At 38.7% G+C, this 15,916-nt stretch overlaps 1 protein-coding gene and 1 long non-coding RNA gene across 2 annotated transcripts in view; both read right to left on the minus strand.

Annotated features, from left to right (window-relative positions):
• LOC134793034 (uncharacterized) overlaps window positions 1-15,916 on the minus strand; it is a 459,561-nt gene that overhangs the window by 67,830 nt on the left and 375,815 nt on the right. The window lies entirely within an intron of this gene.
• Window positions 1-15,916, minus strand: part of LOC134793067 (mediator of RNA polymerase II transcription subunit 13) — a 113,386-nt gene that overhangs the window by 33,108 nt on the left and 64,362 nt on the right. Inside the window, exon 3 of the mRNA XM_063764592.1 lies at window positions 6,179-6,263. Coding sequence (XP_063620662.1) covers window positions 6,179-6,263 — 85 coding nt within the window. The remainder of the gene's footprint in view (window positions 1-6,178; window positions 6,264-15,916) is intronic.

The raw sequence follows: 15,916 nt of genomic DNA on the forward strand, positions 1-15,916 counted from the left end.
AACTTGTACTATGTTGCATATGAACACGCGAAAAATACGTACTTTACAGTTTACATATGATTTATGTTTCGACTTATTCGAGCAGTAAGTTCTAGTACAAGTAGTAGATACCTACTCTGACGGTTAGCATTGGCAAAGAGAATATTTTAATTGTATCTTAAAAACAGTACTGCCTTATTAACACATGACTTATACTTGGTATCTAAGCCTGAGAGCGCCACATTTATTTCTTTTATAGTTAAACTAGGCACATTAATAAGCAATTTTTCGATTTTCCCGTAGAAAATCTTAGAAATACTCAGTATAAAAGTAGGTTAAGCCCAAGTACGCATATGTATTGATCTATTGAAAACAGTAAAATCAATACCTCAAAACAAGATACTTCTGTATGAAAGTTACGAAATATAATTGCTAAACACACACACACACATATACACACCCTAAAAGCATAAGCCTTATCACCCTCTCTCACACATCATTTTAACTAGGTTTAGTTACTGTTACCTACTCTTTTGTAAGCCCCAAGATACAGGCTCAGCCTAGTTTGGGGCTTACCGGACACCTTTGTGCATGTGTATTTTATTATAAATAAAAAATATTCTATTCTATTCTATTCTTAACACATACATCAAGCACGCGAAATGGCAGAAGTACTTAGTAAGTATACATTTTACCAAGGTATTCCAAATTTGTTTTGCCGATAACATCGGGCCATAATTCGTCTGGCCGTCAAGCGTTGTTGCAAATAAAGAGGTGTTGTATTTCAGAGAGCTTCGTACCTAGACGGTGGAATAATATAAGTGTTATGTATACTAGCATGTCTGTACTCTGTAGTGTAAGCTTGTGTAATGCATTTATTTTGATGAAACATTCCAAAACTTATATAAAACAGTGGCGGAGATGGAGGGGTGGTCTATAATATCTGAACAACTGCAAGAAATTGTTCCGAACGGGCGGGTTCAATCGGAAAGGCTTTGGTCTAGCGGTGGGATTAACAGCCATGATAAAAAGGCTTACAAAAAACAGCTGCTGCGCAAGGACTAATAACGAAGACACAATTAAATTTATTAGGGCGCTATTATTTTAAGACCTAGGTATAAAAAAGAGATATCTTTAGATAGTCAAATTGATATATGATAAAATCATAGTGATAAGATAAAATACGTCAAAATAAGCGTGGCAAATAAATCAGATATTCAGACATCGAAAATAGTTGACAGTCGCAAGTGCAGTAGGTACAGAAGCCGACATATGGAATGTGATAAATGTGATACTAATTAAATGAGTAATTTCTATCAAAAACAATCGATCGAACCCGAAACAAAAATCAAACGTTCGCCATCCCTAATTGGTGCGCATCGTAAAATGCCACCCAATTCACAAATGTTTAGTTCCGACAGCGAGCTTAGGCCTAGTATATCTTGACCTGATCCATAACACGTATGGAGAGTTGTTGCAATAAGGTGTCAGTTTAATAGTGTAGAAAAATGGGTTTAATTTCTTAAAAAATATTGGTATACCATACAGTTTTTGGAGGCCTTCGCCCAGCAGCTTTGGGATACGACAGGCTCCAGGTAATGATTAAATTATTTCAGTAGCAAGTTTTCATTCCACCAATTCAAATTTTTCTAATTCTAATTAGAAAAATTATATACGTTACAAATTAGGCTTTTAATAATTTCCTCTAAAAATCAATCTACGTGTATCAGAGACCAAACTTAATCTGGTTGACTCCTTCGTGAACGATGGATAGCAGAAACGGTCACATCACATCGAGCGCATTGTTGCTTTGAGGAGCCGACGGGGTCGACGACCCGTCCGGATTTCGTTCATGCCAGATTCCGCAGCCAGGGAGCTTGAAGTACCATCGTCGGCGCAGCTAGACATCCGTGAACTTTATTGTGAAGACAATAAGGTCTATATAAGGTAGGTTTATAAATGCCGCAGCCTGAAGTGCCATCGTGGACACAGTTAGACATTCGTAAGCTTTATTGAGCTGGATTACAATCATTCTCTTTAGATCCAGTCGCTAGATCCAAAATGGATCTAGTGAGAAAAGTTTTTCTTCTTAGATCCAACTTCTTTCCGATGGATCTATAGAGAAGTTTTTTTAGTAATAGATCCAGTTGAAATGATAAATGGATCTAGTGGGAATTTTTTTTTATCGCAAGATCCAATTTTCACTTACGTTATTATATCAATCTGAAATTCTCTATCTCGTTAATTCTAATTGAATGGAAGGATATATCCAATATAATTGTCAGCGCTGGTGGCCTAGCGGTTTGTCGTGCGGTAATGAATATGGAGGTTCCTTCGGGATGCAACTCCCGAGGGTTCCTTTTAGTTCCGGTATTTTTTGGGAAGCAACCGTCGGGTCCCTTTGGAATGTAACCGCCAATCACTAAGATCGGGAGAATTAGATCTATAATGATTTTGATTAGTAATAGTTATTTTTATATACTTCGTTGGCGGCAAACAATAATACAGCTCGCTTGGTGGTAAGCAGTTGCCGTAGCCTATGGACGCCTGCAACACCAGGTGTTGTATACACGTGTCATGACAGTCATGTTTCTGTGTGTCTCCTGTATGTGAATTAACTATTAAAAGGACTTTAGATCCGTTAAGGCAGTTTAGGTGACAGTCGACGTTAACTGGTTTGTAAATAATTGAGATGCTTACTTGCTCTTTTTGACAGATTATAACTCCTTAGTAAGACAAAAAACAATCAGAAGAGGTAAATAAGATTAAATAAAATATATGTAATTAAAAAATCCACTATCGTTCGTTATCGCTTTTACGTAAACTACCACTTCTAAGTTACTATTATAATCATCTAGTCGCTGAAAGTATACCTACAACATAAACAAAGTTTACAAAAATTACCTCAAATTCATCGTGAAATGTCAATAAACGAGAGAGCATACAATTACAGAGGCGCATCTGTTTCCCATTCAGATTTCAGACAGCTCAATAATCCTGATAGCGTCGGCAGTTCAAATGAAAAATTGGAAAGGTGCAATTAATCTTTTTAAATCTATATTGCTTTCAGGCATTATGGGGATTACAGATAGATAACGTTCTGTGACCGAGCGAGAGCGAAGCATTCAACTTGGGCTTGGGTAGTAAAAAGAAGTGATAAGCAATTGAGATTTTTATGAACGTCTATATAATGATTACCTAGGGATGATCAATTAAGTAGTCGTTGTGCGGTTTGAAATTATAGTCTGGCAAGACGACTACCTACGCAAGTGCCTCCGTAATGTGTGTTGAAACCGCGAAATGATCTGCCGAAAAACATAACGAGTGAAATTACCGCAAGTATCGTTTGTGTCGATCAAAATTATGGGATATAAAGAAAAAGTAATCTGTAAGACGCAGTAACTAGGAGTTATTCAAAAGCGACAACAACACACAAACAAGTAAATATCGCCATAAAATACAGAGAGAGATGAGCGGAGATATATGAGAGAAGACGCACGAGAAACAACCAATACCATTGGTTGTTATACTTGTTATCCAGCATAGTGGAAAGGCAGTCTACGTACTACAAGGGCATTTAATCCTTTTTTTCAATCGTGACTTAGGCGAACAAGTAAGCATGCATTCCGTTCCGATTACACAGTTCTTATAGCTTCTACGTGCTGTCTATTATTTACGATCTCGAGATCACTCTAAGGAGTCTAAGGACATGCTCACAGACGCACATTTGCCGATGGATACGAGTACACCGGTCAGCAAAAAACGACTTTAGAACGCCCGGCGATGCAACGACCTTGGTGAAACAATGTCGACGAACGATGCGTTCGCACAATCATTCCAATAGCAGTAGGTGCAACGCACTAAGTTACTAAGTTAACCACTATAAAAGTCTTCAGTAATTAATTGATCTAGCGTCTCTGTTTCGGCTTGAGCAAAAGTTATTTCTCTATTCCGGTTGTATTCCTGAAAAGTCGCTTTTTTCAACCGATTCTCGTGAAAATTTGTGTGCAGGTTCGATAATTATATGGAATTTTATTATGAATCTACTTTTTGGATTTTATTCAAAATGGCGGAGCCATGTGGGTTCGCTGTCTACAGCTCAAAGAGTCACTATACTATCCGCAAATCAAACTGACGACCGGAGTCGTAACACTTCTCTTTCACGCTTACGTGGTCATGGAAAGAGTGAGAGAGATACTGATATGACATCGGTCCTCAGTTTAGATTGTTTTGGATCATGAGGTCAAGTTAGACTGGCGTCGTTTTCGAAATACCTGCGCCCGCGCAGGCTATAAGAACACTCGAACACCTGCCAGGTGCGGATTAATTGCCCCGAAACGCGATTATAAAGGAACTGCTGTTTGCGATAAGCTGCTGTCAAACAGCTTGATTATGATACGGAAGAGATAATTATCAAATGGAAATTGGGCCGCCACGGTAGTTAATTTTTAAGCTGGATATATTTGATAGTCCTGCGGGCTCAGCACGGTTCCATTTTTATCGACTATCACTATGCGCGTCCCTTTCGCACTTACATACTTGTTAGAACGGGACAGGCATGGTGACAAGGGATAAAAACGCGACCGTGCTAAGCCGCCTGATCAAATTTTGTTTTCATCATATCAGCACTGGATAAATGCTTTCCCAAAAATCTCTAACAATTCTGATTACACTTATAAGTCCGAAGATTTTATGGTAAAACAATTGGTATTGGTACATAAAATGAGGAGGATGGAAGGATAGAAAACTGCTAAACAACTGTATAAATAGAATATCGATAAAAAATGTAAGAAGAAACAATATAAGCAAATATGAAAGAGTAAAACATATGGCGTAGGTAGCCACAAACCTTCAAATAAAAACGACAATATAAAACAAATTGCATTGCGACCGGCCGATAATATAGATAATCAATAACGTCAAAACAAAGCCGAACGTCTAATCAATCGTAGCACCGTCGCAAATTGCGCGTGCGACGTTAGTGAGACACCGGCGATAAATCCAGGACACGATATTGGCTATCCGTCTTCACGGACACAAATGGTTAGCCTTGTTGGTAAAATACGCTCTCTTGATAAGTTTAGCGATTTAAATAACGTTACTTTACCAAAACGGTATTTTTATAGCTTTAGATTTCTAGCTCGTAACGTTATTCAATGTAACGATAATATCCAATCCAATTATCCATGTCACAGAAGCTACGATCAAAGCCGAACCAAGCAATCGGACACTAGCTGTATGAAAATATTCACGTTATTGTAGCAATACTTTGTATTGTAAATATTGTATCTATTGCATATAGTAACCGCAACTCTATTTTGCGTGACAACAATACTTTATCTTGGTTTTCATTTCTTTAAAGCGTTATGAACAAAAAACTATATCTTAATCAAATCGCCTATTACAAATGTAACGAAATAAAAACTGTTATAAGTTATAATACCGATATTTATAGTAACGTTACCAAGGTGGTTAGGTATCTCGTTTTATACACATGTGAAAGAATGCTGCGAAACGGGTTCCAATAATTGCAGAGCTATTCTATGTCAGTTGGTTAGAGAATACTACTCGATTACATGTCGCGCTCAAGGCGACATCCTACTTCCTAACGTATCTTAAGCACGTTCATGCACAAGACGATATTAACTTGATTTATGTGGTTTTTAGTTATATGTAAAGCCTGACCAGTAATACATAATTATACATAATTATGATCATTGTCAAGAGGGCGCTGTTATTTTCATGTATAGGTTGACAATTCAGTATAGTATGCAAAAATTGGTTCCTGTGAAATTCCACAACATGGCACGTGATCCTATATTCCTGGTCATGATTTATCTTCTAATAAGAATATTGGATGTGGGCGTGATGTTTAGAGCGAATGGCAAATATGGTAGCCTAAGTGACTGGGACCCCCCCAAAAAATGAATTGACATCAAAATCCCAGGAAATTGTTAGAGATCCTTGAGAAGACCATTATCAAGCAGTCTCCAGAGTTTTATACAGAATACCGATTCGTCTGATACAAACATTATGAAACCAATGTCTTCGATTTTAGTTTTCACAATCGTCAAATGCTAAGCAAAGATGTTTTTGATTCTAAACAAGGGTCTTAAACGTCCGAAGATACGCAACAAGAAAATATATTACAGGGTACAGACCAAGCTCTTTTGAAGTATTATATTTAATAGATGTTTACCTTTCGATTAGGTTATGGAGTGCCTTGAAGAGCAAAGAGCGGCACTCGTAGGATAGTCCACTCTCCCAAGATCCTTGGTCGCCTTCTGTAAATAAACAAATGATAATATTTAGTAACTAGTCCAAGGAACATTAAGTATAACTAGGTCAAGTGCTGAGAAAGAAAGCGTTATAGTGTTATAGGTCAATCATGTTGAAAAAGCCGGTTTAGGGAGATTAAGCTTAAAAGCCACTGTGACCCTGATGCATTGCATTCGTTGCGAAAATTTACAACCGTAACTGACTAATGTTTTCAAATGATCCGAGGCACAAACAAATTAAGGTAAGTCAATTACTGACATGCTAACGCGAGTCTCCTTGACATTGACTGGCTTTTGTCTTCAATGGTAAGGCAGTCATTTGCATGATGGCTTGTGTTGTTTTAATGTTGATTCTTATGACGGAAAACCCCTATAATGATAATGGAATTATCGTAAAGAGACGGGACAATGATAGTAAATATAGGTTACTGCAGCTAAACATTGTCAACCTATTTTGCATTTAAAATGCGTCGCATAGAATCAATTAACATGGATCGAAGGTCAAGTCAGACATGAAATTATCAACAATGGTTAGCGATAAAATCCGTATTGCGGCGAGGTGCGCTTGAAATAGCTGTTGTTGCATTCGCAATCAGAAGACAAACTCGGCCTATCACCGGCGTGTAACGCAAAACAAAACTGCGGGCGGCGTTGCCGCTCCGTGCCGGTACAGCTGTCCCGCTCTGAGGGGGCGGGGCGACGCGTGACGTATCGGCCCGAACTCGCACGTGCTTGTGTTTGTCGCGGACACACATGCAAGCTCCGTTGACATTATAATTGACATTGAATTCTTCGCGGACCATAATATTTGGTTCGATACTTTGTAATCAACACTGGCGTAACGTAACTCGACCTTTTCAGTGGAATTATCCGCTTTGAAGTGTCGAGGCATGATAATGATCTGGAGTATTTTTCCTACGGCTGGATACCTTCCAAGTCGCCTTGACATTTGCTCCAGGTGCGACTGCTGAACTAGAGCACGCGTATCTTATCGCGCGTTCGCCTCGTTATCGCGCTATCGATTACGAAAATCGCCTGATAGATTGAATCCATTTTGATGAGAGGTTTATCAATAGTGCTAATGAGAAGCGATAATGCGGGTGTAAACGGTGGCAAGCGGTTGTTTAGGCGTTGGTTTACAAACATAAATATGGTAGAGATTCGTCAGGTTCCGAGTATTATGAATACGACGTTAGGGAATACATTGATTCTACGTCAGAGAGGGTGTTAATACAAGAATTGATGTTTATTGCACAAGGAACTCGGGCATCTATGATATTAACCGCGCAATACGAGTATAAAGTAAATAGGATTATTGACACTACGCGTTAAAAAGAGACAAAACGTTTTACCATGCCCAACCACAAGATAAACGGAATTACTGAACGAAACAGACGTAGATCTTACAATGGAACCTCAAATTAGAATTAGCGTAACGGCATTTAATGGAGATCAAGTGGAACGTTCGCTCCGCAGAACAGATACCGCTATAGAGCACTGCAGTTACCACCAGCGACCAAGGCCGCTAACGCAACCAACGGTACGCTACCCGGTTATTCACGAAAGCTTACTAAGAGCATTGCTATAGGCAGTCCAGTGCAAGTATCACTATTGACGGCATGAATCTCGAGGTCTGATTATAATAGGCTCTCACAGAAAGGTGTTTTGTGAAGTGGTAAGTAGTACCGGTCACGAAGCGCCGTGCCATCGCGGAGACTCAAGGATTTCGGCATCGATCGTTTGAGAATCGGTACTTCAATAATGATGGGGTAATTGAGGTTTCTGTTGGGTAAAGCGTCTGTCGGATCGGGATGGTGCAGCGCTTCTGCTAGAATTCCGAAAATGTTGTAGTTCCCTACGGATTTCTGGAACCTGAGCAAGCTGTAATAAATTCTATGCACAATTCAAAGGGATTCTATGCAAGAAAATAAGTGAGATTATTTAACAAGAATGGTTGTCCGGATAAATCCACTCGTGCGCGACAATGTCGTACAATTTTTTATTTTTAAATCACTTTTAAATTAATAGACGAATTGTATAAATGACGTTTAACCTAAATGTACGAGGGTCGCACTGAAATATTCGGGAATGGGACACTTAGAAATAACATAATAGAAACAGGCATATAATTTATAAAAATGTAACTCTTTATAAAACTTTTAAGGTATATTCCATTTGGTTGTCATTTGTATTTAAGAATTACTGGCAATTTGAAAATTGTATGTCGAACATTATTTGAATTTTTGGCCAAGTGATTTTTCGGATCATATTTTTAAACGGTTTTCAATATGCCCTCAGCGAACAAATAAAAGTTACAATGGGCTTCTGTTATTTTTTTATGAACTAGAGTTCATCGTACGCTCGTTTGCAGTTAAAATTAAATATGAAAGTCACTTTCATTTTATCCCATGGGTGATCTTAAAGAAGCATGTCATTCCAAAGCGACGTCAAAAATTAAAATCGCATTTGTGCTGTTAATTAAAAAGACTGCCAAAAAAGTTGCATATCGGCAGATTTCGACATTCCTAAATATTCATATGACAACAGTAAAAAAATCTTTTATATATATATATATATGTAAAAAAACTTCAATTCCGTTGGCTACTCCACGAATTTCATACAAAACCACTAAGGCCCCAAAATCGCCATACAAAAAGGACTTTGGGATTATGAGCCGTGTGCATTACAGAATGATTACTTTCAAAAGAAAATTTATATGCGTGGTCAGTTTGAGTTTAAGTATGCATTACAATAAAGATTGACTGTCTAGATGCGACAGTTTTCTCTATTCCCGACATTTTCAGTGCAACCCTCGTAGTTGTTATGATTGTGGTAAAATATTTCGTGGTAGATAAGTACGTAGGGCGCGGGCGGACTGAAAGTGTGCCAATTTTTAGGTTCTAGTTCTAGCATAATTCCGTGATGCCAGGCCTCCGTCACACGCTCAAGGCCACGCGCTATATGCCTACCGCTCGGCGTATCGTCGACGATACAACCGACAGAGGGCCGCCGAACGCCCGCCTGAACGCTCGCACCGCACGTTTCCCGCGCTTACGCTTCGAAATGCCGAAACCACGTAATTATTGTGCAGTAAATGGGTGTAAAAGTCAAAAAAACAAAGGAAAAAGCCTATAATAAAGATTCATCTTTTTATGGCGGGCTAAAGGTCCCACCTGAAACGTTTAAGAATTATATTGAAGGGTTAGAAAAAGTATTTTTTAAATAATTTTGACGACGTAATAATTAATCGGCCTGGTAGCACCGTATTACAACTTTAATAAAAACCGTTGATTTTCCGTTGCTTTGCTCCTGAGTATTTATTAAAATTATTTACGCAATTTAGGATATTTACAACTATAAAATTTAATAACAGAGAATTCCGAGAAGGGAAAAAAATATAAAGCATTATATAAAACTAAAACATATTTGATTGACTAAAAAAAATTATAGTTGATCCGCAACATTCGTTTTATTACAATAATCATCATAGGTAGATGCCTACAACCCTAGCGCATTCTTACGATGACGCGTTAGCACGTGACTAGCACGGCGGGCAACACAGTCTCGACTCTTTGTGCGCGTACTTATGGTACATTTCTTCTTGTCCTGAGCAGCAGGTATTATTATTAAGGTTTTGTAGGCTATTATAGCGTAGGTATTTTCGCTTTTGTTTGGGAATGAAGTATCTGTTACGTAGTAACTATTTATTAATCTGTGGTGATGCTGCGGTATGGCCTGCACTATGCATACACGGCCCGATTCTCGTCATTTAATCGATCGAGTTGCGGTTAAGTAGGCTCAGGAGATTGGGCGGAATGTAACATTAACTTTGCAAGGAGGTTTAGATATATTTAGGGGTGCAAACCTAATAATTTTTCTTGAATTCTTTATCCCCCACAATATCCTGAATACAACTTTTTGTATTTTCCAGTCCGCTAACATAACGTTACGTTTTGCCGCTATGGGGCTCAAAAGTCAAGTTTTTTCATTTGTAGTCTGTCTCTTTAGCACTCATGAAATGTTCATATACGTGAAGCCTCCCTTTTGCACACTTCAATTATCTTTAAGCGTAAGCGTCATTCTAGGTCTGTGGCTTGGACCTTCGGTACGGCGCTTTCGTTCGTCTGTTGACAGGGACTGCGCAATTTTTCGAGGTTTTCCGCCAGTCTGCGGGCATCGGTCTTCGCTGGTTAGTTTAGATGTTTATCCCGTGGTGTTTAAGGGATGTAACTGTTATTTAGGTTCAAGGACTTCAAGGTCGCATGTTCGTTGCGGCGCTGCGACCTTGCGTGGATCAATAGCGGGCAGACGCGCGCCGCCCGCGCCCTCCTCCGACGATCGCGCAATCAACAATCTGTTTGTGGAGCGCTGCTAATGGTTACCGATACCTGATAATGACATGGGATAAGGGAATCAGGTGAAATGCTGCACGTATACTATAGCAAGCCAGCTTTTTCAGCAGAAAAAGGTAGAAAATTTGAAAAATGCAGGCGCGAAAGACGAACTCCTATACAAATTTTGAATTTCGAGCCTTTTTTCTTCGACAAAGTTGCCAGAATATAATATAGATGGGCGTCTAAGTGTTGCAAGGAGAAAAGTTTTGCAATGAGCATGTGCAACACATGTTTTACACGTGTTTTCAAGCTAAGCACAAGGTTTTTTTGTTTACAGGTTTTTCCCACGTTGTTGTTTAATGTTTATGTTTCTTTGAATATAAATTAAATACACTATTACCTATATTTTACACGACGTAATAAAACGTTATAGATCGTGTCATTCACGAAGACGCGTGCCGTGACTCGTATTGTGATGTTATTAAAGGTTAGATTCGACAAATCTGCGCGTCATCGTGAATGACACGAACTATGTATACCTACGGTAAGTAGTTTTGGAAGTTCCTCTTCTCTATTTTTTAGTTCGATTTCCGTAAAGTCCTTAGTAAAATTTACAGATATTAACAGTCGCAACAAAGAAACAGACAATCACGTATTAAAGAAGCGCCAAGAATATTAAGGCAATGGATGTAGAACTGTAGACGATAAACATGTTAGTTTACGACTAGCCGCGATGAGTGGCGAGTCGGTGATTTATGGTGTGCGAGTGCGACAGCACGACAACATTACGACGTGGGTGTGCGTCTCGCTCGCACGATGCGGAGTGTATAGTATAGCTACCCAAAATTTTTGTTCCCCATTATTTTTTGTTCCATTCGCGTTTTTCCCCACTTTTTTATTTTCCTATGCAGTTGTGTCACTATTAGGCTACTTTCTCGGACGCATGAATTTCTATACGTTTTTGTTGCTACGCTTATTTTATTCCATGCATTTTGTCTCCTAGTCCGTATTATCTCCATACCTATCATGTACCTGTAGAACCAAATCTCACTATAATTTTATCATATACTGTTATTCTGTCACACCAAATGACTGAAAGTGAAATGGCGTATGAATCAAAAACTTAATGTCAAAAAATTACCAATTCATAGTATCAGCACAGAATAAATAATAGTACTAAGTACAGAAGACTCACTCTCTAACAAAACGCGTCTGTTACGATCAGCACAGATATGGCCGCTAGGTGGCGACAGCGCCACGCGCGGCTTATGGCAAACCCCAAAATTGGGGCCGAACGGATGTACTTTTAGCTACCTGTAGCAAAGCGACGAAATCGCGGAGTGAGACACGCCTGGTATCAGTTATGCACTTACATAGGTCTTCACTCTTCAGGTACCTAGATAGGAAGTACAGTCAGCGTCAAAGAATTAGTGGCAACCAAAGTAGCTAAATAGTAAATATATCGGAACAGATCTTTGTTTTTAGTTGTATGCCGGTAGTTAAGGATGTTGGCCACTTGGATTGTTATTGAATATATTATGATGCTGACTGTATGTGAGGTTGTATGTATAACCAGGCGTGTTTCACTCCGCGATTTCGTCGCTTTGCTACAGGTAGCTAAAAGTACATCCGTTCGGCCCCAATTTTGGGGTTTGCCATAAGCCGCGCGTGGCGCTGTCGCCACCTAGCGGCCATATCTGTGCTGATCGTAACAGACGCGTTTTGTTAGAGAGTGAGTCTTCTGTACTTAGTACTATTATTTATTCTGTGCTGATACTATGAATTGGTAATTTTTTGACATTAAGTTTTTGGTTCATACGCCATTTCACTTTCAGTCATTAGGTGTGACAGAATAACAGTATATGATAAAATTATAGTGAGATTTGGTTCTACAGGTAAATGATAGGTATGGAGATAATACGGACTAGGAGACAAAATGCATGGAATAAAATAAGCGTAGCAACAAAAACGTATAGAAATTCATGCGTCCGAGAAAGTAGCCTGATAGTGACACAACTGCATAGGAAAATAAAAAAGTGGGGAAAAACGCGAATGGAACAAAAAATAATGGGGAACAAAAATTTTGGGCAGCTATACTATACACTCGCATCTATGCGCAATTTGATATCATATATAATAGTGTATTCCAAATGTTTGAAATGAAAAATCCATGTAACACTGTCATTCAGCCACTGATGTACAACATTTTGTATCTATCGAATAATGATGTTGGAGGAGATTGAGTAACGTAATTTTTTTATTCTTTTAAAAGGTTCTATGCGTTTCTCTCGTTTGCGTTCGTTAAACTACTGGAACACCCCTGGAACGATGGAACAGTATCGTATCATTTTGTGAAACTTCAATCGGGTAGTTCCAGAGTTTACGGGGGCACGTTAGTTCGTGAGATATGGATGTATTCCGCGTGTTCCGTCTACTCACAACACAAGCATTACTGCGAGGCTTTACTGGGAAGGTTTACTGCGAGGTTAGGTCGATTTGTGTCAAACTACCACATCACATCTGTCTGCGGTACTGTGAGATGATGGACGAAAGTTGATTGTGATGATTTTCCTTAATTGTGTAAATACATTACGTATTCTGTAATCTGATGTGTACAGTGATTTGGTTTCGACTGTAATGCTGTATATTATGTTTTCAAATAAATCAAAAATAAATAAATCACTTTACACCTACACAGTACAGGTATATCGATACCTGTACTCGTACCAGCGTTCCAGTGCAGAGTCAGTCACGATATACGATTGCGCCATCTATAAATTATGCCTTCTAGTAAGATTGCATAATTTAGGCTACAGTTGTCTATCGTCTGAAAATGTATGTGTAATAAAGGAATAAAACTTCTGGGACCTATTTGGTCTTGAGTACCTATAGATGACCAATCAATAGTGAAAATATGCTTGCCTTGTTTTAAAATCGAATGAATAGTAAAGCAACTTTGTTCCAATTGAAAAATGATTTTAATTACATTGCAGTACGTATAGGCTAGGGGTTCAGGACCATAAAGCGGCTTGTCAAAGATATTTTTCCATTATATTGAGATTCATTGGGTTAAAAAATTACAAATATTTAACAAACTAGAAGCACTTTGTTCTACCTACAGCAAGCGAATGCCTTGGTGTGCTTCCGATTTTATAGGAATTTGCCATTTTCGAAATTTTCCCGCTTTCGAAGTTATTCCATCGGATCTTATCTAGGTGGAAAAGAGATGTATAAATTCAAACGGTACAAAGCTTAGACCCAAACGTCCCGACAAAACGTCGGGAAAACGTCCTAAAAAGAGAAATAGAAAACGTTTGACAGCTACGTAGTGGCAACGTCGCGGAAAACTCGCTTTGTTTACAACCGGCCGAGCGAGGTTAACTGCCGACTTCACTAACCGGTAAGGAGAGCGTACCTACTAGGTAAATAAAGATGAAGGTAACAGTCGGTGGAATATGCAATTGCAGATACATTGTATGGAGATATGACCAAAATTGTTAAGAAAGGACACTTTTCTTTTGATGATTGTACACTCTTTCTCTTTCTTTTGATGTAGTCGCTTTCCTCTACAAGGCGGGAAAACCCTGGGATCAGCTACGAAAGCGTTGGCAGTGAAGGAGTTAAGGAAGCGCCCGTTTTCATCATATACTTTCGATTTGCGATAGGTATATGCCTAAAATCTTATTACAATAAGATTTTAAGCCAAAACACGTAGGTATTAATTACATTATTTGCGATAAAAATTCGACTAGTGACCGACAGATATTACGAGTTTTTCTAAAAAAAATTGTAGGACATCATGAATATCATGTCTATCAGATTTTATTCACAGTGCGTTTTAAACTAAATTAATTAAATTAGCAGGCGGGTATTTCAATTATACCTCATATTAACCCTGCGCGTACTGCGTACGTACCATCCCACTTTTCTCTATCATAAAAGAATACGAATCTATGCAAGTTATGAATAAAATGGATGCATCTTCCCTAGTGGTACTTCACCGCACTAATGTAATTCAAGATCGTATCGAGCGCGTGGAAATCTGTCAATTCGCGTGCGCTCCCTCCCCGTGATGCCGTCCCGTTCCCGTGTCTTGTGTTGTCTCACTCGCGCCCGCCCACGTGTTTGTGACGTCACGGCGCTGCCCGATATGGAGGGAATCGGGATCGGACGAGACAAACGCAGCAACGTGATCTTAATCATGTTCCGATCTGGCTTAAAAGATGATCGTTTAGATTGGATAATTTCTAATACGAATTTTGACTTTTAGGGCCATACCTATGCACCATTTACTAAACTCCCTCCGAGTTACCATGGTTACCAGTACAATTTGACACTAACGGTTTAAAACCGGTTAACCCCGTTTTAGTGGGATGGTACAAGTGGCGCTTAGTGGTTTTACTATAAAGAATATAAAGTTTCAATAACAGTTACTCTGTGTCTGTGTATCACTTTTTTGTGTCTGTGATCTGTGATGTTACTTTAACTTTTTATCCGCAATCAATATATTTTTCACTTCTCATGCTCAAAAAGTGCACCTTTATGTCGTGCGTAGACGACATAAAATCGCATTTTATGCTCTAGAGCATAAAAGTAAAATTTTCTTCAAAGACTAAGGTAATCGGTCTCAACAGCCAAACAGTTAAAACATATTGCACAATTTTACTGAGCAATAAAATTGTGTAGATGACGAAACTTGTTATATTATTTTATTTTTGCTACAATTTATTAGAAATCCGTATTTTCTGTCATTAAATTTAGTAAATTACATAAAATAGGAGTCGATTATCGTTCAAAAATGCTCCGAAATTGGCAGAAAACCAAGCGTCTGAAACTCTGATCACATGTTGAAAATTAAAAAAAAAAATTAAAAAGTTAGTTGGCGGGAATTGGTTATGTATTATGTTCTTTCGCTTTACGACAATTTCGTGGTGTAAATTGCCGTGAAAATGTGTTTTATTTTCGTCGCAATCGAAGTGAAAAGCAGAGTGTACAACAAGGGCATAAATGTCCATTTTTACCCTCATCTACTATTTTGGTTCGCTTCGCTCAGACCAAAAAATTGCCTCGGGTAAAAATGGGTCACTTTTTGCCCTTGTTGTACAATCTACTATTACGCTTCCCAAGTTAACGGAAAATATTCCCAATAAGCGGACGAAGGCTTTTTATTGAGTACAGTAGTTGAATCAGTTCAGCCGTACTATAGTGACAAAAGTTAACTTTGTTACCACTATTTATAAGCCTATAATTGAAATGTTTAACCCTCATCCGTGTTGAAACAAAGCCGAGAGGGGTCGTGTGCCGGGCAGCTGCGCACCGGCGCGC

Source organism: Cydia splendana, chromosome 8, assembly GCF_910591565.1.
Source record: "Cydia splendana chromosome 8, ilCydSple1.2, whole genome shotgun sequence".
Classification (NCBI taxonomy): Eukaryota; Metazoa; Arthropoda; class Insecta; order Lepidoptera; family Tortricidae; genus Cydia; species Cydia splendana.